Below are 26263 nucleotides of genomic sequence, written 5' to 3' on the forward strand. Positions count from 1 at the left end.
TCGTCTCAAATCCAACTAAAGGGAAAAGAATGTCAAATAGGCCATATAAATTCCATTGAACTAATGTTTTCATAATCCATATTGAAAAAATCTGAGAATAGAACATTTTTTTAAAGTGGCTGAGGGTTAGTCACTGAGCTCATTTGGAGAAATGAAATTTTCGCAGGTCTAGAAATGACAAAATATAATTTATATCAATGAAGATTAAATGAGATTTGGAGCCAAGTATTGTTCATATTTAAAAGTTAAATAATAATTTGGCCTCTACATCATTAACAGTAAGTTTCATCTCCATCTGACTTTATTGTTGGCTACATAGTTCATTCTCTATTGGACAAAATGGGAAAGAAAGATCCTCATAGGAAAATGGGGGTATAGATTAGAAGGAGATGGACAGAAGAAGGAGAGAGATTGTGTTGTTTGGGATGTGTTTGTGAGCATAATCTTCTGAAATCCTTGTGGAAGTGAGGAACAACCAAATCAGATACTGTGGTCCATCGAAGCTCCACAACCCCTTCTACACGCTTGCAATTATCGCTTTATCTGTGCTTTTGAAAATACATTTGTGTTCTTTGTGTACTTAACTCTGAGCAGGATTGTTCCTTATTTTCCCCTTTGAATGAACTCCTTAGAAATCCTAATGAAAACTGAACAAAAGCCCCCACCAGGTGACTCATGGAGTAGCTTTGTTCCTGCCACCTGATGAGAGCCTCTATGCAGTATCTGCTTCTAACACATAGTTTCCTGCTTCTCTCACTTCCCCATCCAGAAATGGAGTTTTATTTATAAAGAGAGGTTCTTAGATAGAGAAAAGTATTAGATAGGAACTTTCCCTTACTGATTGTCCATTCTTTCTTATTTTGCAAGCTTAATGCATGTTGGAATCCCTGCTTAGCATAACATCCTGCTCAAAATGCTTGCTGGACTGTCTATAATGTCACCTTCTCTCCCCTGCAGAGTTTTCAGGGAATCAGTGGATAGTGAGGGGAATGTTTGATCCTTTGACTGTAACTTCTGTCTGTAGGTGCTTGGAACCCTTGCTGAAGGACTCAGGAAAAATCAGGCAAATGGTCTTTAATTTTACTCTTAAAAGGAAAAAGGATGACAGAAATTACTACTAATCAAGTAAATGAGAGACCTCCTTAACCACGCTAATTGTGCTCATTTAAAGCTCTTTTGGTGAAACTCTAACCAGCAGTCAGTGAGAATTGCTACTGAAAGTAGTACAACTAGGATTTAACCAACAATGTTACCTTCATTTCTCTATTTTTCATAGTCTGTATGTCATATCTGCCAGGTCTGTGTGGATGTTTCAGATATCCAAGGCTTTGAGCAGCATAGAAATCCTAGTGAGTGTCTGTATCTCTCTTCTGTTGTCAACAATGTAGAAATCTCTAAGCAAAAGTAATTATTGATTATATCTGGTTACTAGAGACAAAGGATCTTGTCCTTAATATCCTTAAAATAAGTAGGACAGGAGTTGAACTAGGTTTTTTTTTCCTGCAAGTTCATCTATTCATATTCTCTCAGTTAAATAGATATATTTTAAGAAATGGTATCCTGGTTACAAACCCCTATCTCCCAAAAGGTAGAAGACCTCAAACTTTCTTCCACCTTCTCTATTTCTTCCTCAAATGCAATCCCAAGTGGGAAGGAGAACACTCAGCTTACTAGTTCTTCTGACTGGATGGGGTTTTTTTGCCAACAGATACAACTTAAAGCAATAGGGCTTTCATTTTTCATTAGTTCTAAGGTGAATGGTTTAGTATTCCTCTCACCAAAGGAAGTGTAGGCAGGAGGATTGTCTTAAGGCACACAGGCAGGTGTATGGAGGATTCAGGCTGAGAGATAACTCCTCTTCTTACAGTCTGGAGTTCAAAGAGCCTGAGATGCTCTGGGTACTTGAGCCCTCCACAGAGGGTAGCCACATCCTCACCTATAAGAGATCTCTGTCCTTCTGCTGGAGTCCTCATACAGCATGTCATCCCAGATGGCACCAAATACCTATCCCTGGCTTACTCAGCTGAGCCCACAGCATGCCCTTAGCACCATGCATATAAACACTGGACTATAGACTTAATCTTGAGGTCTCAGATAAAAAGCAACTCTGACCTGGGTTTCCTGTCATTTTCATTCCTCCCTGGTTTTCCAGGCAGTTTGTGAGCACAGTACTCGGGTGGTGTGTATTAGATTAGCTCCAATATTTTAAGCCATCATTTAATTTGCAAATGAATATTTAATTGGCTACTGAATACTCAGGCAGACATGGGAAGCTCTGAATGAGTGGTACATGGGGCTAGCTCCATGAAGGCAGAGACTGGGATTACACGCTGGGACCAGCCTGACTTGCAAGCCGAGCTATCAGGTTATTTGGCAGTATTCACTTATTTATATTCATATTTATGTTTATTTGAATTTTAGAACCTTTTTTTTTGGGAAGTTGGCTATGCTTTGCATTTTACTAACTTGCATGAAGTCTGCTCTGAAAACTGCCAAAATCCTGATATAGCCATATAATATCCGTGTCTCAATTGGGCTGGGTAGTTGTGAATCACCAAGTTTCCATTTTGATATGGGAGCAAATCTGGTCTTAGAGACAAAGTCACATTATACACAAATCATTGCAAAGTAATAGAGATTTTAACATCACTTCCTATCTGGATGCATACTTATCAGAAAACAGCAGGTATTTGATGTTTGACAGGTCAGAAAAATGTGTGACAATCCAAAGGAAAATAATTTCCCTTGATTATGTCTCTTCTGGCTGCTGAGTCTGAGAGTTTATACTGTTTATCTATATTGAGGTACAAATTTGATGAATTTTATATTTTCACTTTTTTTTTTGTTGCTGTGTAATCTATATTGATATTGTATAGAGTTGCTCTGGCTCATTTATCTTTTAGATGACCTGTCATAAGTAGGTTATACTTTTATACTTTTACATAAGCTGCAAAACATTTTGACCCTCCATACATGTTTAGTGACAAACATGCAGAAGTGACTGACATGAGCAATGTGAAGAGCATTGGATGAGCAGGCACATCAGAGCAGCCTCCCCTGCTCCAGAGGAGAAAACTTCCTGGACCCCTCCTGCCCTGAGAGGAGACAGACCAAGCCAAATCAGACAGTACTGAGAACAGAAGAGAAATAAGCCAGGCAAAGCAGAGCAGCAACACAAGAGAGGATTTTATTTCCTAGTGTTTACTTTCTAACTGGAACTAAACCTATTTTGACTTCCTGTCAAAATATCTCCTCATATGTAGCTGGATCTTTTAAGGGGCAAAGTTGCTGACATTTCTACGGGGCGATCACATCCATTTGAAATGGAAGCAGCCAGGACACTGCATTGTTGTTTTACCAGGCAATGTGTGTGGATCATGGTGGGAGGAATTACGTTCCAGTCCCCTTGCCATCTGCCCAGCACAGCTTTCTGGGATGCAGCTTGATACAGGGATGTTTATTCCACAGGATGCAATACATATGAACTCTTCTGGTGCACGAATGCAATCATTTCAGATTCTTTTAACTTCTTTTTTAAAAGAAGACTTAGCTTCCAGTCCCACAAGTGCTTCAGTGTGTGTATGGGTCTACTCATATAAATTGCATTACTGCAGAAGCAAGTGATGTTTTTCTGACTAAGTAGATATTTATTTGGAGGGTCAAGGTTTCTCAAACTATTACTTTATTAAAAAAAATAAAATCTAGAGATTTTTAGTATAAATACCTGTGGGATTTTTTTGTTCATTCATTTAGATTTCCATATTTTAATGGTTATTTATTTTTCCAAGATATCTATTAAAAGGTATTGCCACTTAAAAATGTGATGTGAGAGAAACACAGCAGCAATGTATTTAAACTATTTCTGTGCTAAATAGCTGGAGAATGAGAGCAAGCTTTACATACACTTGGTGTTCTGAGAGACAGAGTTCCTGTTGTTATTTAATTTTCTGTTGCTGGAGAAGGTCCTTTGCAAAGCATTGCTCACTCGTTAGGACAGTTCCAGAGGCTATGCTGGCCATGGTTTGGGGTTATGTGGCAGCACCCTTGGAGCTGTGTGTTGCTCTGTTGACATCCCTTTCCCTCCACGTGCATCCCTTTCCCTCCACGTGCAGCCCAGCCAGTGCCAAACCACAGCAGGGCATGGGGCCAGTTGCACCTTGCCCTGACCATCAGCATCAGAGGCGTTTTTGTAATGTGAGCAGCCTGGTCAAAATTAAGACCTCGACAAATTAGAGGGCTGGGCAATCACCAACCATATGAAGTTTAACTAAGTGCTGGATTCTGCATCTGGGATGGGGCAGCCCTGGTTGTGGGGAATGAGGGGCTGGAGAGCAGTGCTGCAGAAAGGGACCTGGGGGTCCTGGTCAATGGCAAGTTGAACAGGAGCCAGTAGTGCCCTGGCAGCCAGAAGGGCCACCCATGTCCTGGGGGGCATCAGGCACAGCATGGCCAGCCAGGCAAGGGAGGGGATTGTCCTGCTCTGCTCTGCGCTGGGGCAGGCTCACCTCCAGTGCTGGGGCCAGTTTTGGTTGCCACAATATAAAAAAGATATTAAGCTGTTAGAAAGCATCCAAAGGAGGGAAGCAAAGATGATGAAGGGCTTTGGGGGAAGCTGCATGGGGAGTGGCTGAGGTCACTTGGTCTGTTCAGCCTGGAGGAGACTGAGGGGAGAGCTCATCTCTGTCTACAACTTCCTCAAGAGGGGAAGAGGAGGGGCAGTTACAGATCCCTTCACTCTCATCATCAGTGGCAGGACTCAACAGAATGTCCTGGAGCTGAGTCAGAAGAGGTTTAGGTTGGATATTAGAAAAATGTTCTTCATCCAGAGAGTATTTGAGCACTGGAACAGGCTCCCCAGGGAAGTGGTCACAACACCAAGCCAGTGTGAATTCAAGAAGTGTTTGTACAATGCTCTCAGCACATGGTGTGACTCTTGGAGTGTCCTGCTCAAGTCCAGGAGCTGGACTCGATGATCCTAATGGGCCCCTTCAGCATATCCTATGATTTCTATGATATTGCTTTTGTTTGGAACTTCTAAAGGAGAGTTTTAATAATTTTATGAAAGATGGGAAAATGTCTTTTTCTATCAGACATCCTGACAGCGCTTTCCCCTGAGACCATCCTGATGAAGGCACATTTGCCATAGCTGTGCACTGCCTTTCAGTGCATCCAACAAGCTTAATAACCCCCTGTGTGCTTCTGCTGAAGTTACCAGCAATGGTTTACCTAACAATGAAGATTCAAGTTATCACTGATGAGTTTATTCATTTAAATAGCTTACACTTCCATTATTAGCTTTTTCTATGGACCTAGAGGTCACAGCACTGGCAATGCTGCATTCACACTTTGAAATCCTGAGAGGTTTATCTCCTCAAAGATGCCCCAGATTTGGATTCACAAAGTAGATAATAATCTTTTCACCTGCCTCGGGCTTGCAGGTTGTTGTTTTTATCTTGAGAAGACACAACCCTAAAAGGAAAATTGCCTTGCAAGGAAGTGAAAAGTCTTGTTTCTATATTCAGACTTCCAGGAGGTTTTAGTCATCTACACATTTCCTAGCAAATTATTCTGATCAGCAGGAAGGGTTGCCCATAGAATTTACCCCTCGTTAGGAGCTATTGACCAGGAAAATGACCTTTTGTTCCTGCAATCTATAAATTACCTTTTAAAGTCATTTGCAATAACCGTTAAAGTAGGGAAGCAGTTACAGGAGAGATGGATATGAAGGAAGGTAGCTACGACATGAACCATCAGTAGACATTGGCCACAGTACATTCTAAATCCTTTTTGTGTCAGGGGCAAATGAAATCTTTCTGAATAGGAAATAAAAGTAAAGCTAAGTTATCATTAAAAAAATTAAAATATTTAATTAGCTTTACTCATCGCTAGCAATCACTGGAAATGGAAAGGTGGTGAGAGCAGGGGAGATGAAAACAGCAAAGTCTTCAAATGCAGATGAGGAGCACTGGTAAAACCCAACTTTGTGGTAAGCATTTAAAGGACCCCTTAATTAGCTTTTCTGGAAAGTTCACTGATGATATGCTAGAATAATGATCCCATATGTTAAAAAATGTCTAGTCATTAGCCAGCATGGTTGCTGAACATACTAATGCATTTGCCTTTTAGATATTTCAAGAGTGTCTGGTGCCTCTGCTGCTGATGCTGCTGGGGAGGTCAGCCCTTTGTTTTGCTAAATCACATACTGGCTTTCAGGACTGAATCATTTTCTTAGTCACACTGTGAATATCAGTTCCCAGCAAAGAGAGGAGAATGGTCTTGTTTAGAATGGAAAGGACAGAGGGTTCAAGAGGGATGGGGCTTGTTTTGTTCTTTTTTTGTTTTCTGTCTTGGCCCTGGTCCACCAATATATGCAAAATTTGGAGTGAATTAGCAGAATAAGTGTGGGACTGGCAGTCCCACACTGTCAATAGATTATTGATAGCAAAAAAATGTTTTTTTAACACTTAGTCACTAAAGCACCTTGGGGTTTCAGACAGATGCTCAGGTGTATTCTAAAATAAATGTCATCACTCATCATTTTGTAGCTGTGATAGACAAGTAGCCAGTCTAAAGACGGGTACCTTGAGACTGGGACTTGCTGAGGACAAGAAATCTCGTCTGACACCTTAGCTGTGAAGTTACAGACTTTCACTCATTAAGCTCATGTGCTAGAAGACTTGAATAATCTTCTCTAAACTTTTTGGTTTTACCTGGTCCACTTTTTGGTGCAAGTCCACCTGGTCAAATGAAAGATTTCTCATTGATTTCCTTAGGACTGTATTAGACATGAGTTAAAAATAAGCAGGGATGGAGCTAAACTAAGAAAAATTAATAGGAGAGGTATTTCTGCAGATAGACTAGAAAGGTAGGTTTGAATGCAGAGAAACTGACCAAAACTGTTTGAGTTGGTGTGACTAGGAGAAAGACCTTGTGTCAGTAGTGAGGAGACCACAAGAAAAGTACAAAGAAAAGTGAATTTTGGACTAATAGAAGATGTGGAGGGAGGAGCAACACAAATAATTCTCATGCTTTCAAAACAACAAGATCTTCAGCAGATCTCATTTTGAGGAGGCAAGAGATAATTTAAAAAGAAGATATATTGAAAGGACTCTTAAGTTTAATATCCCAGAAATAAGCATCTCAAATCTGATTTAAACTTTGTCCACTGGGGTGTTATTTTTTTCCTTAAAATTTCCATTTTGAAGTCTAGAGGACAGAGGAAAATGCAGAATCAATAAATATACAAAGGCATCTTTTTATTGGTCTCTCTCTCAGTGTTTGATGGAATTACAGGAAAAAGAAAAGTAAATGTGTTTCTTAGGATAAAGTCTAACACATTCTTCTTTTTAAGAATATTTTGAAGCTAAGGCAGTGTGATTAGGTATTTTCTTTGTCCTGTGGCTCTCTGGAATGAAGAGTCTGGGCTCCAGGGTACATTTTCCTCCACTTACAGTAGAAGAACCCACATCAAGTTCATTTTTTATGACTTCCATAATCATGTGTGGATTGTCACAGTGTGAGAGCTGGAGTTAATTTTAACTGAATTGTGGCCTAGAAAATATAGTTGCTTAATAGGCCTGAAATATACATCAGATCAGAATTTCCATTTCCAAAATTTGGAATGAGTTACTCATCTGTGAAGCTGACAACAGCTTCCATGTTTAAGCGCTAAACAGCTTTTATTGAGCCAACTTTTAGAAGGTGCTAATATCTAGATCCACATGTCTTCTATGTTTGCAATGGCAAATACTCAAAAAGAAGCATAATTTGGCTCAAAATGAGTTGATATAACAAAAAAGTTCACATTCTTCCTATGTCACTGTTGCCTGAAACAGATATAGAGGCAATTTATTCAGAATAAATTATTGCCAGCCTTAGCTAAAATAACTTGCTCTGTGAAGCTTCCTTATGTATTTAACCAAGGGGAGCTGTCTGGCTACATCTGTTTTTGCACATCTTTCAGATGTATCACCCACAAAATCCACCGTTTGGGGATACTGTGTCATCAGTGACACAGTCTAGGGAACTCTGAGCTCATAATCCAAAGAACAGATTACATCCATCCATATATGTAGTTTTTTCATCTGTGTCAGATGCAATGTTGATAATATTCTTCATTGTAATATTTAATGACAATCTTCATCTAATAATTGATGGCTGTATAATTTAATACATAAAATTAGTTATTCATGGGAGGTTGGAAAATGTTCTTCATTTTTCTTAACTGTTTAAGGACATCTTGAGAAGGAAGAAGGAAGTGAAATTGTTTGGGAAAAATTGAAGACTATAAATTGGTCACTTGAATTGTAATATGGCATTTCACACATTTGGACATGCTATTTTGAGGCAGATGTAGGAAACCCAGAGAATCTGGACTGAAGTTCCTTTGCTTTTTGCTCATTCATCAATCCACTGGTTTTCTTTGTGGCACAAATGCACTGATATGCTTTACTCTCCCACTCTTCCTGAACATATTCCCTCCTTAAGTAACTCAGTCATGGCTTAGCCCCAGCCATTGACCAAGCGCCATGCAGCCACAAGAGGGGACATCTGGAATGATGGCTTTGACTTTCCCAAGGAACTGTTTTGTCTGAATGGAGCCCTGCTGTCCCGGGGATGGTTTGACACTTGCCTGCCCATGGGAAGTGGTGACATCATTCCTCATTCTGCTTTGCTTTGTACTCATGGCTTTCGCTTTCTCCATTAAACTGCCTTTGTCTCAACCCATGGGTTTCCAGCTTTTATCCTTCAGATTCTCTCCCCAGTTCCACTGGTGGGTGAGTGAGGGAGTGGCTGTGAGGTGTTTGGGGACAGGCTGGGGTTAAACCATGGCAGCTCTCCAAGACTATTCTTGCTTCTCTTGTGCCCCTCAGCCAGGTAACCCCACTGCAAGACGTACAAATTGACCTTTCTTTTCTTGCCTGCTCTGTCCCTCCTCTGACAAACATGGAGGGTGATGCACCCAGGTTTGCTTGTGCAGGAATAAGAGAAGATAAGAGGAAGACTGGGATCTCCAAGCTCTCCATAGAGGGTAATAGTAAGCTTTGTACCACTCTTTTTTTTTCTTTTCTTTTTTTCCAGAAGGTGGCCTGGCTAGAAAACTGTCTGAAGTGCACTAAAGGGCCAGGGGCAGAAAGAGCTATGTTTTTTCTCTTTTCAGGTAGCCAGCTGCATCTTTGCTCACATTCTGTCTAGTTTTGCAACAACACAAGCTGGGGCATTTACCTTTCTTGTCTATGTTGCCCATGTTCTTGTGTGACAGGAACACCAGTGTCAACCCAGCAGTCTGTTTCCAGGATGGGGCAGCTTGCAGAGTGTGGGCTGCAAGGCTGGGTGGGTGTTTCAGAAATAAATTTGTGTCTACTTTCTTTCTGGGAGTCTATCACATACCTCTGACAGAGGCAGAAAAATTTGTGTCAGTCTTTGATAAGATCTTTGCTGCTTTGGAAACATCAGGCTTCTCAGGTGTGGCCTTCAGCTGGACCCACATGTGTTAGAGATGGGGAATGCAACTGAGACATTCCTGGTGCATGCTGATGTAAATACTTGGTGAATGGGGTCTGGAAATTTTCAAGGCTTGTTTGCAAGACAGACCACAGCAGAGCCGTTTCCAGCAGGCAAGGTGTAGACTTTCAAAGTCTTAGGTCACAGAGTCCAAAAACGACACCTTGTGTTTCTGTACTTTGCTTTACTAGATGAAACATGATCTCAGATTCATCCTCAGCAGATGTACACTGCCAGCACTGGCTTTTGTAAGGACGCTGTTGCTCAATGAATTTTCTATGTTTTATCAGAGCAGAGCTGTGGGAAACATCACATGAAAGTAATACATCATATAAAAGATATTAAAAAGGTGAAAAATATACCTGTGGGAATTGTCTCATAATTTTATTATCCAAACCTCAGAAATTTGCCAAACAGAACTGGAAGTCTCAGAGGAGTGGCTAGCTCACAAAATTTCTGCTGCTTTGCTAAGGAAAATAGGGCAAATGCACATTTTAATTCTGAGCACTTTGTTGCTTCTGTTTCTACTCTGTTGCTGAGCGAAGTGTGAAGCACGGAGGTATATGAAAATGAAACTGAAGAAGAAAAGGAACTGCTTTTCTAAACATTTTGGCATTTGGCCAGGTCTTTTTGGTGATGTAAATTGGGAAAGCTGTTGGCAAGCTAAGGAGCTGCTTTAGATTACACCCCATGAGAATCTGGCACGGAGCATTTGACAAGTTTTTGAAATTTAGATTTTCAGGAGACACAGTATAAGGCTTTTATTTAAAGTGAGTAGGTGCAAATATAACCTGAGCTCTTCTTAGGTGCCTGAAAATATCTCTTTATCAACAAACTCAGAGAATTAACACACAAGTTAGCCAGAGGTCCTCCTGTTATTATAGCATCACTTTTGCATAGTCACGCCTATCATAGTGGTTCAATGACTGCCCCCATAGCCCCCTTTTAAAGCTAAATTCAGCTATAACTGACTAATTAAGCAACTTTGAGACGTATTTCAGAATCTATTGACTAAAAAGTTATATTCTTTCAAAGCTGAAAGTGTTGCCTTAGGGGAATTAAGTCAGCCCTTTAAATTTTTTAGTAGCACAGCTTTCTGCTTAATAGGTTTTGAAATAAGTCTCAAACTCACTTAATTAGTTATAGAGTATTTTAGCCCTGGAAAGTGGTTGTCCTTCTCCAGACATGGACACCAGCTAGCAAGGCTTGCTGCAGACATGGCCACTTGCACACCAGTGCTGCTGCAGGTGCAGTGAGGCAGATGAAGGTGGAGTGTGAGAAGCTGAATGTCACCCATGGGGACAGGGTGCAGGAGACTGACCTGCTGCTTGAGACATCTCGTGCAAGGGCTCCTGTGCAGGTGTCTTGTGTCCCCTTGCGTGTCCTGACTGGCTTGCCATCAGCAATGATGGCAGCCAAGGCAGTGCTGACAAGATCCCATTGCTGCAGAGGGTGTCAAAGGTAACTTTAGGTTTTGTGGGATATTCTGCCTGAGAAATGTGCAAGACCTCTGCAGGTCATGTATGATTTCTGGCAGCCCTGTACAGATGTCTCAAGTATGCTAGGACAGCTTGCGTAGCCAGACATGTATGTTTAGGCAGCTCAGTTTTGTGCCTGTACACACCTAAATACCTAAACTTAGTTTGTTTTCATTTTTTTAAAACTTCTTTTTATTTGAAATTTTTAAAATTTTTATTGTTTGTTTGTTTTTTAAATTTAGAGCTGAATCCTCTATGGCATGCCTGCACTGTGGTGTGCCTATGTATGCTGAGCTTCTTCAGCCATCCCAGCCTCAGGAATGTGCTCTCCCTGTGCCTGGTCTGCATGGCAGGTCAGCAGGGAGAGTCGTGTTTCTTCTGGGCTTGTAAATCTTCCTTCCTTCCAAGCAGAAGCAAAGCTGCTCTGCTAGGCTCCTGATCATTTCTCTCTGTGCTCTCTGGCCTGAACCCATGGTGATGCTCTCCTTCACCCTTGCAGAGAAGAGAATTTGGACCAATATTAATGAGCTGCGTGCTTAATTACCTGTACCTGCTGCTTGAAACGTTCTTCTTTTACACTAGAAAGGCAAATTTCTATGATTCAGCTGCATTCTCTGTCACAAAAACTACTTAGAACAAATGTCTATAGATATCACATTGCCCTTCAAAATCACGTATCACTCTTTCTGCTTTTATCAGCACTGATAATTTGTTAGTATTCACATTTGCCAGATTTCACTGAAGTCTATTATTAGTCAATAACACACTCATTTTCTAATACAGCATATACCAGCTTAACCTGTCTACTAGATTTAAGGGTGCTATTTTTTTTTTTCTTGTCTACTGTCTACTGCCTTTTTTTCTGTGCTGTTTTTACTTTATAAAACCACACAGAGACATATTTTGAGAAAGACTTTGACTAAGAGCTGTTTGACCTACTAGGTTGGAAATCTTTTTTACTGATGCTATGCTGCCAGACTGAAACTGTACAAAAATGTACATGGACCCAGATGATTTCTTCTGAGTATTGAAACTAAGATTTTTTGAAAATAATTTAAAATTTACTTTCTGAACCTAGGGCTAAAGCAGGAATATAAATGATCTAGGAACTTGCCAGAAATTATTGTCTCTTCTGTCATTGATTCTATTATTTTTCCACCCAAAGTTCTTTATTATATTTTTAAGTGTTTTTGCAGCAAATCTGTTCAAGGTTATCAAGATCTTGTGCACCTACTGTGGTACGAGGAATACTGCAAGTAGAACAAAAAATATTCTTAACTTCCCTTCAGATTAATCAAAGCCTACTGTAAATAATTCCAGATAATTTCAGTGCTCAACAGTTTTTGAGCTCTTTAGAATCTACGCAAAACCATAGCAAGAGAGGAAGGCAGCTTTCCCCATCCCCATTAATAAGGGAAAATGAGCTTAAAGTAAGATAAATTTCACAAAGTTAGTATTTCAGTTACCCAGAATTAAACAAATACCAGTCTAATAAGTATAACTGGAGCAAAGCCAACGTTTACAAAAATTACTGTAGTATTGTACAAAGCTTACTCAGTTCTGAAAGCTGTAATTGGTCATGATGATTGTTGGACAAAAACCCCATTCCTTCTGTAATGAAGACTTGATAGAGGAGTAGGGTGGTGACTGATCCAATGACACTTAGCAGACTGCTGTGACTGTGCTAGGACATATTGAAACCTGAGCAGGCCTGGGATATTCCCAGATACAGGTTGCCTCTGATCTGGGATACCTACATGTGCTACAGCATTGCTCTCCATAAATCTGACCCCTGAGCAGAGGTGCTCAATTACCTGCCAAGACTGGTTTTCTTTGACTTTTCTCTGCTTACAGCTTATCCACAAATGGCTTTGATATTTGTTTAGATATGTTAATATTTTTGTGGGCATAAATAAACTGTTAATGAAACAATTAGCTGGTATGGTAAGGTAATGGAGTATATTTATGGCATAGCAATACTCTCTGAACTCCAGGGATGGGCAGTGATCTCTGCCCTCTTCAGGGCTTTCAGAAATATTTGTTACTGCTTGGGAACAAAGTAATCAGTTACAGTGCTAATAATGTTCTAGATGCTTGTTCTAACCAATACTGGTGAGGTTTTTGTTTTCCATTACTGATCCCACAGCTCCTGGTATTGTGCCAGACTGTGAGGACACCAGTGAGACAAGATGCTGGGCTTGGACGGCATTTTAAAAAGTTTCTTTTCCTTTCTCTGTTTTTGCAAAAGCCACTCACTTATGAGAAGATGATAGTCATCACACAAGCAGAGACAATAAAGGCAGGTTGGGTGTTCCCTGTAGCTCCAGGAAGAAGTAGTATTTATGGGTGGAAACCTTTACTCTTTTCAAACATCTGCAAAGGGCTTGCAGGTCTTTGTGTCTTTTGCCAGAGGCTGGCAGTCACAGAGTACTAGGAAGAACTGAATTAACTATTCCAAGTTAAAACATAGTGAACCTTGACCTTTTGCTATTTTTTTTCCCCGCAGAAAGTGTATTTTCAGCAAGAAATGAGCCTTCTTTATTTGTTTGTTCTTAGAAAACAAGCATTGATAATATTCCATTTTACCAAAATTTCCCCCCTTTGCTTAGGAAAACAGCTTTCCATAAATTTTTTAATTCATTTCTTAACTTATCATGAACAAACAATACTATTTTCTTACTTACGCTAATAAATGGAACTCAATTCTAGTGAGGAAAAGCAATATTTGTGCAGCAGCAGAGCAAAATTTTAATCTTTTAAAGTGATCTAGAAAGTCCAGTAAAATCAAATTGAATCCTTTTTGCTAATGAATACTTTGAAATTAGCAGATCAGTTAACAGGTGCAAATAGTTTTGCAGGAATGTTTTGACTCCTGATCCTTCCCCCTGGTCTATGCAGGATATTGGTGTACTTTATCTGTTGGCTGCTGAAGTAATGATCCAAAACACAATTTGCATTTTGTAAACATGAACTGGGACAAGTTTTTTAGAAGTTTTACCAAACAGTGTTCAGGGGCACAAAAATATGTTTAGACTGGCTCAATCTTGTTTCACTTCCTTGTAAGTCCAGTGGGAAGCTGGGCTATCAATGCAATCTTTCCTCTCTACCTCTTTCTTTACGGGAACTGTAGGGAGTGGAATTACAACCACCCCACCAAAAACAAACTGCTTGACCTGAGTTGATGCATGTGTACCCAGTATTTGGCTTCAACATAACATGAGGGTCATCTTATACTGCTTGCTTGCTTTTGTTTAGCATGTTGAGATAACAGTGTGTATTTTTTGGGGGTTGATCATAATAATTAAACCACTGCAGCAAAATACAAATGTGGCAAAACTCACATTATCTTGTTGTGGGATGCCCTGCCTGCTCTTCCCAGTTTGCCAAATTCTCTTCCAGCCCACTAGGGCAGGGGTTCCTCTGGCTCTGCCAGCCTCTCCTCTGCTCTCAAGGCTTTTTCCCCAGCAGACCTCCAGGTCTAGATCATAAACAGTGTGAGTGTTCAACTACTTACGCTTTTAATGACCTTGTTATTATCCTACCGCAAGTCTGATATAAATATACATAATTAATTGTCTTTTACTTTTATATGTCTGAATGATGCATCAGGTTTTCCTTTTCTTTTCCAGACAAAGGGAAAAGTGTGTACCAATTTTATGAGACAGTACTATATGGCTAAAGTAAACTAAATTTGAAGCTGGGAACCTCTTTGGACAAATTTTAGTATCCAGCACTTCACTTCCATTCCTGCTCAAATGCAGCCCAGACCATTGGTAACAAAGAGCCTGGGATGGTGACCTGAAAGTGTGACGGAGTGTGAAATAAGTGGGCTGTGCCTGTTCCTCCTAATGGACAGATATTGATACAAATACCCTGACCATCCCCTCTGGCACCCTCAGCCAAGCCATAAGGGGTTGTGCCTCTCGTGGGGATCTCTCCTTCCTGCCTCTGGTCTGACTGCTCCCTTGTAGCCTTATGGCTGAGTCCCAGGTTGTGAGAAGCTTTTCCTATGTGGGCTTCAGCCTCAGAAATGATTTTTCAGAGGGCCAAAATGTACCACATTGGGATCTTGGACGCACTGAATGCAGTCCCCAGTCAGCACGATGCCCAAGGTTTTGCCTGGTTTTCAATAAGGTTGTCCAGCTTGCTCTTTAGTACTGTGCTGCTTTCAGGCTGGGAGGAGTGGTTTTAAGAGGTAGACAACTCAATTATCCAGGGAAAGAGATTTTTGTTTGTTCTTGTGAGGGTTTTTTTCTCCATTTTTCAAGAGGAATAAGTAAATATCTTATTTGTTTGGAAAGATAATACTCTGGTTAGGTAATCTGTTGTTTTGAAGGATCTTGCTTTTATTAAAGAAAACAGTATCTATCTGTGTCTATCCAGCTTAGCTATTTGCAGGACACTTATCTCAGCAGTGTCTGAGAGCCAAGCATGATCATTAAGGGAAATGCTAACATGTTTAAATCCTAAATGAGAACTGCATTACTGGATAAGTTCAATTTCATGTCATAGTGGGAAAACTAGAGCCTTGCTGAAGATGAGCTGAGTATTGAATGCAAGCTGCATTAACTTTGTATGCTGGGATTTTTTTTCCCCCTTTTAACTTACTGTTTATTAGAGACTTTAGATCTTGATAGGTTATAAAGCTCGAGGAGGGGGAAAGATGATATAATAAAGCCAAGCAGCATCAGTAGATTGGAGAGCAAGAACCACCTGCCACTCCGTGAGCTGCAGCTGATGAAGGGTACAGAAAGAAATGATTGACACCAGCACACAAACACACGCCCTGACTAGACACAGCAATATAGCTCAATAGCAACTTTATATCCTGTGATGAGATGAAAGAATACTGGCTTTAAAAGTAAAGCACTTTGTAACATAAACTCCCCATATATTGGAGTGAGTCCCTGAGGAGCAGCAGTGTGCCCCGTGCCCCTCCTTTGCTCCTGCTCGCTACAGATCCCGCTCCACAAGCAGCAGGCAGGTTCAAACAAGGTCAGAATGTCTGGCTTCTTGGCAGGAGCTGTCCTTTCTGCAAACTTAATAAATGGAGTCCAGGTGCAGGAGATACTCTTTGCAAATATATTCTCCATTGCGCCTATAATGTTTTCCATTGCCCAGGCTGGAGCTCCCAGGTTGTATTAGTCCCCTGCTGATCAGAAAAGGGTTTGACAATGACCAGTTGCCAAGAGAAGGAACTTAATCAAATTAGAATGCATAAAATTTCTGAAAAACATACCAAGAATTCAGAGCTGCATGCAGCTGCCTAGAACAGAGGTCTTGAACACCCTGCCCATAGGCTGGAGTTTTATTTCTCCATGGGCCATATGGCACATGAAGCCTGGAAACATGCTTACTTTAGTAATAAAATGCTGCTCACCCACCTGGCTACAAAGCTAACCTTTAAAAGCAAGATAAGCATAACAGATAAAGAGTTCTCTTCCTTATGTGAAATGAGACCTCTGGGAAAAATGAATTCCTTCCTCCTTTTTTCCTCCTTTGCACTGCACTACAGTGGGATTTTCACTCTGAAGCCTAGTAATGATACTAATCTCTGCACACAAATCTCTGTCAAAATGACCAGGTTTTGTCAAATGAACTAGGAAACAAGAAAGAAATATAAGGCTGGAAGAGACTTTTTAAATCAACAAATGCAGTTACATACTGTCACTGGTAATAACTTTACTGTAATATGAACAGTCAAGCCTAGTTTGAGGGAAAAATGAAAATGCTGAAGGAAGACATGGGAAGGAAATTCAGAAGCGAGACAGTTAGGGCTGCAAGAAAGAAACAAGCAAGGGAAAAGGAAGGGGAAGAAAAATGCAAAAGGATACCAAAACAGTGGGAGAAGGTAAGGGGGTATAAAAAAATGGGAAAAAGTGACCAAAATACTTCAGAGGCATATTTTCCTGCTGATGGTATTAAGTACAACTTGAATAACTCAGACAGCTCTGAGCCTTGTTATTGCATGTGAGACACATGCCAGTTCTGATTGTAGTGTAACTTCCACTGTAATGTCACTGCTGCTGTATAGCAGGTAACAAATTTTCATTTGGTGGTTTTTGTTTCCTAGGAGCACCTGAGTTTTACTTGGGGAGTTGCAAAAAAGGAGCATTTTATCTTGAGATTTACTGCAAGCAATCTTTACCTGTACAATTGGAGACATAAGGAGTGTATTTGCACAGTTAGTGCTACCCATGCAGGCTGTGTCTAGGTGTGGATCACAAGCCCACATGTGGCATTATTTCTCTTCCTGACTGGATGAATTACACAGCTAGTTGGTGTGGGTCAAGTTCTGAATTGTAACATGGTCTGTTACATCATCTCTCTGTTCAGTCAAAGACACGAGAACCCACCGTGGGATTTAGATATCTACCCCATTCTATATTCAACTGAGACATTTGCAAGATGCAATTCAATTGGATTTTCATACTGGTTGCAGCTTAAATCAAACTTCGTTATTGGCTTGCTCAAATGGCAAATACAGGGAAAGTTGTGAGTGACTTTGGATGGGATAAATGAACTAATAAATTAGTCATCCAGCTGTGTTTTGAAAACAATTTTTTTCTGGAGTGTTTGCTTTCAGCTTGCCAAGCAATCTCCCAGCTTTCTATGGTTGTGCAGCAATTTTGAGCAGAGCCTGGCAGCAATGCCTAACTCACCGTTAGCTTTGTCCTGTGCAGAGTGTCTGTTAAGCTGGCCCCAGCAAGCTGACTTTCCTTTGCAAATTGGTCAGGACTTAAAACTGTCTCCTGTCACTGCCCCTCATTTCACATTAACCTTAACTGATGCCCAGAAGGACCTAACTGCAGGGCACTGGAAACAAATGTACCAGAAATCCATCCTTCCACAGTTTTACCACCAGGCATTAGATATATCAGAGATCATTCTATTTAATTTATGAGGTGTGAGAATCAAATAACCTATATAAAAATTTATGTTGTGTCTCTAGATGTCCAATCGAGATTGAAATATGTCTGGTTAACTTCCAAATAAATTGACTCCTCTAGAGTTTTCACTGAATTTTTCTCCCAGGCTAGAGTATGATTGAGTTTTATAGGTTTAATGTTGTGAAGTAGCACCTTAGAGAGAGTAGAGTTGAGACATTTGCCCAACCATAGGCATATGCTATTGTTTCAGTACCCGTGAGGGGTCTCACTTTAGAGGGAGTTTATGACTCTGCTTTGTCTGTAATTGCTGATTAAAATAGTACCATAGCAACATTTAAAGAGAATCAAGCCCTACTGAGGGATAGAGCCAGTGTTGTGGGAAACATTTCTGGATGAACCCATGCTTCCCAGCCAGCAGAAATTCAGCCATCACGTTCAGGTTAACTGGGATTGGAGAAAAGGAAAGGTCTGAGTCACATTCTCCTGGGGGGGGGGTGTGTGTGGGGGGGTGGTGAATATGGGATGCTGATACTTGTGAATTCATTTGGCCAAAGACCCTCTTCTCAAGAACATAAGCCAAACATCAGTGAAAGCAAATGCAGGCACCTTCCTGCAGTGTGCCTCTCACAGAGAGTTCTGAAAGCTTCTGGGACACATGCTGAGGAATTTTGGTGGAATCAATGGGTCTTTCCTTGTGGCTGGTGTTGGTGCATCAGACTTTCTTTCCTCTTACCTGCAGTGCGGATGGTGGAGCTGAACATGGCATATCTTTGTCCATCCTGGAGATGCAGGCATTGAATAGTCCTTCTGGATATGCAGGTATGTTCCCCCTTTGATGCCTCTCTGTTTATTGATGCTGTATCACCATGCCTTGAAATATAGGTGGTAGCTCTAGTTAAGGGTGTGCCATAGTTTAACCCCAGCCATCAACAAATGCCAGGCTGACACAGCCACGTGCTCTCGCCCCCCTACCAGTGGAACTGGAGAGAGAATCAAAAGACTAAAGGCTAGAAAACTTGTGGGTTGTGATAAAGACAGTTTCATAGGTAAAGTGAAAGCTGTGCATGTAAGCAAAGCAAAACAAGGTTCAGTCAACTCCAGGCAAGCAGGGCTCCAGCACATGCAATGGTTATTTGGAAGACAAGTGCCCTAAGTCCAAACATCCCCTCCCCTTCCTCCTTTTTCCCCTTGCTTTACATAGTGAGCATGATGCCATGTGATATGGCATATCCCTTTCCTTGGTTGGTGTCAGCTGTCCAGGCTGTGTCTTCTCCCAGCCTCCCACGAACCTCCAGCCCCTTGCCAACGTGTCTGTATGAAAAGCAGAAAAAGCCTTGGCTTTGTGCAAGCCCTGCTCAGCAATAACAAAAACATCTCAGTGTTATCAACTCTGCTCAGCACAAATGCAAAACACAGCCCCACACTAGGGCTGTGGTGAAAATTAACTCTACCCTAGACCAAACCAGCACAAGGTGGAAAGCTGTATTTTGCCTTGATGCGTGTAAAATATAATATAGTTGAGCTGAGTATGATATGTGTGAGAGAAGATCCAACACTAGCAATGTTTTGGTAACAGTGGGGAGAGGACTTGTGTTGGTCAGGGGACAGCCTTAACAAAGGGATTGGTGGTGCATGATTACACGAGAGATTAAGCAGATATTAAGCAGAAGTCTGTTGCAAATTTGTCATTAGCACTGAGCCTAAACCTTGCATTTTTAACACTCTTTATCCATTTCTAACAAATATTTTGAGTAATGTTAATCCCACCTTATGAACCAGAGAAGTAATTGTGCAAAGACTGTGCACAAGACTGTTTTTTTCTTCTGGAGGACACAAGATCTGTGGTCTCACAAGCCATCATTTTTTACCCTGAAATCTTTCCTTTACTCTAGTAAATCTGTGGCAGGAGTTGTATTTTACCTTGCTGGGTAGGGGAGCAGCTTTGCCTTACTTTTCATATTGTATAACTTTTCAGGCTTTGACTTGATGATTGTAATGAATTTTGTAGGGTAGGCAAAATAGCAAAACAGAAACATCTGAATCTCCGTTATTTTTGTGAAAACTTACAGCTGGCACAATGATTAAACTTCCTTGGGACTGCTAAATCCTCTGGGAGTTCTTTAAAATTATAGCAGATTTCATTGAGTGCATGTAGCAAATATGACCTATGATTCCACCTATGTTTTCCTTTAGTTTAATTCCTACCCCTCTGCTTTGCTCCTTTCATCAGCTCTTTTTTAACTTTGTCCTGTCCTTGATTTTTTCCCGGAACAATCCAGCTCTCTTGGGCTTAGTCTTCATTAAAAAAGAAAAAAAAAAAAAAGAAAAAAAAGTTATCTAACATGTCTTACCTAACAGCCCTGTTTTTTCCAGTAAAGGTGAGAAAGGTGGTTTTCTTTTCAGGCCTGCCAATTCTTGTCTTTTCTTCTGAGATTGCTTGCCAGCGTGGAGATGGCTTTGTGTTGTGAATTCCTCTTTCACAGTTCTGCTCCAAACTGGGTTACAACCATCATGTTGTGCCGAGGTTGCCATGCAGGTATCCATTCAGAAAGATTTCCAATGAGAACCAGCAATGTTTTTCCTTTGCAGTGCTAATAACAGTTATTGTAGGATTCTTCCTGTCCTGGGTGACTTTACATAAGTGATTGTGTATGTGTGTGAGATAGCAAAGGGGGGAAACAAGCAGATGGAAGAGTAGTAATAACTGGGGAGTGGATGAGTCCACAGCACATGGGCAAAGGAAATGCTGGGAGAAATAATTAGTGCTGTAATCTGATTTGCTAATAATCCATTTATAAAACAGTTATGATATATACTTGTAGGAATGTGACTGATCATAACGACAAATGGTATTACTTCCTCCCCTCCCACTCTGTATTAAAGAACCTTAATTACTTGATGGCTCAAGACTTTGTGGGTGACTCATGCTACAAAGAGTCAGATGCTCACAGCACATAATGGAGCTCTTGAAAAGCTTTCATAATGATGGCGGGCTTTGCACCTCCCTCCCATACATCCCTCTCTGCCAAAGAGTTATTAGGTAATTTAAAATAATTAAAAAGGAAATAATTAAAAGATTTTACACACACAGAAATAGCACTTGCAGCTAATTATGTAAGTCTATCACTTCTAACAGTGGAACACAGTTACTATTATCAGAGACTTGCGTTTGAATTGTGACGGATAATCCCCTGGTCCCGTGTTGTACTCTTGCAAGTGGGAACTGGTTGTCTAGGTTTTTACAGCATGAAAGAGGTGTACGGAGCCTGTGGTCTAGGCATGGCCCTGCCATGAGTGACTTCTGCTCAGCTTTGTTCCCTGCAGATTTTTACCTAATTAAAACATAGCAGGGAACACAAATTCCTTCATCTAATCTTAATGTGTTTGCACAGGGCGTTCTGCTAAAGGCACAGGAGCTACTGCATGTTTGCAACTCCTTGTAGGCTTGGGGTGGCAGAGTAACTTCCTGACAAGGAGACTACAGGCATGGGTCACGTTAAATGAAGTAAATGACAAAATTATCCTATGATCTTGCTGTCAGCAGCATGGACACCATCTCTATGAATACGGTGATAGGAGTATGAAGGAATAATTTGTTTCATCAATCAGCAACATAGAGCTTTCACATGAGTAATAGCAGCTGCATAACAGTGAAAAAAATTACATTGCAATTTTATTGCAATAAGCTAATATCCTAACTAAATAAAGCCTTTGACACTTTAGGCATTCAGAATCTAATTATTCAGAGAGAAATTTGGCCAAAGAAAGTGAGACAAAACTACTTCCACCTTTGAAAAAGATCTGTAATACATCATAGCTGCTCATCAGACTGCCCCTCACACTAGACAGTCAATAATCCAACCATTGAACATTGATAATCTAAAGGCTATGGCCAAACAGTGAAACAGCAGCAGAAAGCACAGTGACTGTTGGATTTTTGGATCACTTGACTTTTTATTTTTCTTTTTTTTCTCCTTTTTTTTTTTTTTTTAAGAAAGCTATTGGCAATATTATCTTACTATTTATTTCATCTTATGTGTAGAGATGTTGGGGTCCTCTGAAGGGGTGTTCAAAGTAGAAAGTTAATTTAGCCACTCCAAAAGAGGCTCCAGTGGAGTTTGTATCTCTTTGTCCTTTGCCTGTAGATGAAACATAGGGAAAGGAAACCATCTTTCGTGAGGACCTGCATCGTTTGCATCTTTGGTTGTAATATGGGCTAACAGCAATTTCCTGACATATGAAATGCTTTTTGAGTTATGAATAGATTTTGCTTTTTAAAAGCTAAGGATTATGATCATCATGCAGTACTTTAGGAGTGGTGTAAGACAGGTTGTATTAAATACCATCATTAATGATCTAAAAGAAAAAAGTGAGAAGAATATGATTACAAAATTCAGAGGATATTGAATTAGGAGAGAGAAAATGAGATAATAAAAAGAGACCTAAAAAGATTATAAAGGTAGGCGGGCATTTTTATAGAAACTAAGATTCATACCAGAAAACTGCAGGACAATAAATCTGAGGGAAAATAATCAGAAACACACATCTCCAAGAGGAAGAATAAGCCTGGGAAGCAATAATTCTGAAAGAAGTAAGATGATAATGGTTAGCCAACCAAGCTTGAATTTGCCATATCATAAAGCTGCAAAATGTCTAAATGTAGTTTTAAGTCACAAATGCCAAACTATCATGTCACAAGACATAATCTTTTTGCAAACACTTTATTACCATAAAATGTAGAGCTGCTCTAGCAGTTTTCAACTCTGAGTGGTGAGTTTTGTTCTCTTTAGTCACTGTGCAGTGTCCTCACTAAAACTAATATCTGCTTCAAATTTTTGGAGATATTTGCTTAGAACTGGTGAGGTGCTGTTTTGTTCATGCTGCCGTGTGCGTCGCACAGAACCACTGTGGTTTTCAGTTGCTGTCCACTCAGGTGTGGAAGCAATGTTGATAGCAGCTCTCACACACTTTCTTTTGCATTTCCTCTTAAGTGAAAGTTTTGCATGTGTGGGTGGAGGATGAAGGGGAAAATACTTAATATTATTTTACTGAAATGTGCTGAGAGCTGATACTGGCAATGGGTGGGTTGAAAACCTACCCTTTCCAAGGAATGGTCAGTGAGGAAAAAGTGGTATAATTCATGGTGATTTAAATGAAGAAATTTCAGCCTGCAATTGAGATGTGCTCAGAGCACACAGGCAGGCTATTATTACACCTTGTCTGAGCAGTAAAAACTCATATATTTATATAGTTGATGACTTTTGCATTGCCCTTATCATGCCCTCAGTTCATTGGCCCTGGACCAGCAGGTCTCTGTGCTGTTTCCATTGAGCCACAGGCAAGCAAATCTTGTTCCCAAAAAGTGACATGATCTGTTACATATCCTGGGCTGGGACTGCTGAGCATTTTGCAGAAGAGTAACGACCTATTGAAGCTGCTGCAGTAGGCAGTGACCAGCCAGCACAGTGAGCTGAGGACAGTTTTGATACATTCCCAGGAATGAATATTGCCGAAGAGGAGCTCTGTGGGTCAGCTGAGGAATTCCGTTGCTGAAATTGGTTCCCACAGTATTTTTTTAAGCACTGAAATTTTCAGACTAAGGTAGATTATATTTACAGTCTCCCTATTAAATCATCATAAACTTTTAATGCTGAGAATATGACCTGTTCAAAAAACCAAATGTAAATAGCAAAAGTTTGGAGTGGTTATTGAAACTGCTGTCAGTGTGAATCATACTGTCTCACCCAAGAAATATGCTGCTGGGTTTAATAAGGCAGAAGTTGTGAAAATGAATATCTTCTCCAAATAAAGCAAAACTAACATTTTACTGTCTTCTGATGGTTGAAAATTTATGGTGGCAGCTAAGATATGAATGAAAGTTAAATAGTCCTATTAATTTGATTACTTGTTTCCAGAGCCATCACACATGTGGAAAGTAATATCGTGTGGGAAATGGTGTAAGATTTACACTCGCCTGAGAGAAATCACTGCTCCGTCTATCAGATTTGATAGGTGTCAGAGGGCCCTTTGAAAATGAATAATAAGGGAACTGAATAATAAGAAAGATACATAGCTGTTTAAAACTTTTAAACATTTGGATGAATTCTTGAACTAATTAAAACAAAAGTTTAAATGGAAGTTTTTACATATATCTGGAATAGGGTAGGACTGCTCAGCTGAGTGTGTGAATTATCTTATGCTTAATGACATTTGTGATGGTAGTTTTTGAGGTGCAAAAGACTTTATAGGCATTAAAATTAGAGAAAATTTGGGTTGAGTTAGTGCCTTTTATGCATTCATAGTACAGGAGAACTCAACCATATCAGGGCACTGCTGTTGAAGCCTTTGCACAAACGTGAGCCATATTGTGTATGCAACAATCCCCACAAACAATGTCCCTTCAATTTATTTTATGTTTAAATTTGCTAAGCTATTAAATGCAATAAAGTCATCTCGTCCAGGGCAGCAATGGAGCCCTACTGCTGCAGCAGTGATCCCAAGCCCATGCTGATGGAGGGCCTGTTTCTTGCCCCGTGAATGCCAACGGCAGAACTCTTCAGTAACTTCAGTGGGAGTGGTGTTAAACCCTAGAGACTTACACAAAAAAAATAATTGACCTGAACTGGTGAACAAATACATGTCGTGTTTCATCTTCGTGCCTTTTTCTGTTGGGAGGAATCCTTTGCCAGACCAGCCTGGGGAAGTTCCGTTGTGGAAGTTAGCAGAGCGATGTGAAACAAAGCACTGTTCAGAGCTTGCATTTCCCATGAAACAGCAGCTATTGCTGTACAGCCTGGCTCAGAATAGGGCTGGATTAATCTCTTTTTCTTCATTTGAAAGGCTCTGTATTAAAAGACTAAGGTTTAGGATTTTACATCCATTTAATACCTGGCTAAGTACTGGGGGTATGTGTTCAGATATTAATGTGACTAAGAAGATATATGCTTGGGTTAAGGTTATTTCAAAAAAAGAAGCTCTGTCATTAATAATTTTTGGTCAGGAGCTCTGCCCGTCATCAGGAGATAAATCATCTTCCAGCAGCTGTGACAGTTCTTTAAGTCTGAGGCCTGAACAGCTTAATTGGGGAAATGATCAATTCTAAGATACATAGTCAAGATGACATCCTTGGTGCAGTAAATTCTTTCAGGAATGAACATGAATAAAATGAACATATTTATGGAACAGTGATGTAATTCAGAATCTTGGCTTTTAGGAAGCCTATGCATCTTCATTCCTTCCCTGCCCTGTAGCAGTTTTCTGAGACTCCAACCTCAGATAACTGTGAATGGTCTGACAACTACTCTAGGTGAATGCAGATCCTGTAAGAATGAAGAATCTTACCAAATACTATGAATGAATAAAAAGTCTGCATTTCCCAGTGAGTATTGTGAGTTGACTTTACCTTATTTTTCTATATACATAGTAAACATAAAAGAACACAAAACAAAAACAAAACAAACCCCAGAGCACCAAAAACTCCTACCTGTGAATTGCTGGAAAATATTGTTCCTTTACAGTGACAATTATGTGCACTGACCCCATCCGTAGTAACACAGGTTCTAGTAGCAGATGCTTCCTGTACTTTAGGTGCCTGAGCAGCACTTTAAAATCCCATGGTTTGTCTTTTTGCCTTTCTTGAATTGATGACTTTTTCAGCTGTGGTCACCTAGAAAGAGAAAAACTGTTTCACCTTTTGGGAATGCAAGGAGTTTCTAAGGGGTGTGATTTGTCACATGGAACAACTGGCAAGTTTTCCTCCGGACACTGTCATTACATGATTCACTGGCAGCACTGACCTCTGCCTGGAATTTACTTTGCCATGGAGGATGGCTCCCATTGGTGTATATGGATTGCTGGAGTTTACAGTCCTGTCTGCTTTTTCTCCCCACTGAGAGTTTCCAGGCCTGAGACTCACCAACAGCCCTGGAAAGGTGCCATGGCTGTGCCTAACTGGCTGGGCTCAGGCCAGGAGGGAACCAGAGCACGGGCAGGGCACGGGGGAACAAAGTGGTGCTGGCCAGAGAGTCTGGGGGTGGCCTGGCCGTGGTTGCCCACCACTCAGTTCTGCTGCTGGTGGTGTAGCAGATCAGGTGCTTTGCAAGCTGTCAGTGTTGATTGTGGTAGGGGAGAGTGGTGGATAAGCATCACAGAAATGGGCTCCAGAGTCTGCTAGGTGTGCACCAAGCAGTTTTGGTTTCACATTAGATTATTTTCATTTTTAAAATGTGCCTTGCACCTGCACATGTTCCAGGGATGACCAAACACTACAGCAGCCATTCGTAAATTATGATGGGTGACTTTATGCAGAAAAAATGGCTTTGGGTTGTGTGAAGACTATCCATTCATACACAGGTTCTTGATTAACCTTGCAGGTTCCCATTGAGCTGTTAC

The 26263-nt window shown here is 40.5% G+C and overlaps 1 protein-coding gene across 1 annotated transcript in view; it reads left to right on the forward strand.

Annotated features, from left to right (window-relative positions):
* LOC127059343 (uncharacterized) overlaps positions 1–20638 on the forward strand; it is an 80344-nt gene extending 59706 nt beyond the window's left edge. Inside the window, exons 4-5 of the mRNA XM_050971883.1 lie at positions 18612–18691; positions 20276–20638. Coding sequence (XP_050827840.1) covers positions 18612–18691; positions 20276–20340 — 145 coding nt within the window. The 3' untranslated portion in view covers positions 20341–20638. The remainder of the gene's footprint in view (positions 1–18611; positions 18692–20275) is intronic.
* The last annotated feature ends 5625 nt before the right edge of the window (positions 20639–26263 follow it).

This window comes from Serinus canaria, chromosome 3, assembly GCF_022539315.1.
Source record: "Serinus canaria isolate serCan28SL12 chromosome 3, serCan2020, whole genome shotgun sequence".
Classification (NCBI taxonomy): Eukaryota; Metazoa; Chordata; class Aves; order Passeriformes; family Fringillidae; genus Serinus; species Serinus canaria.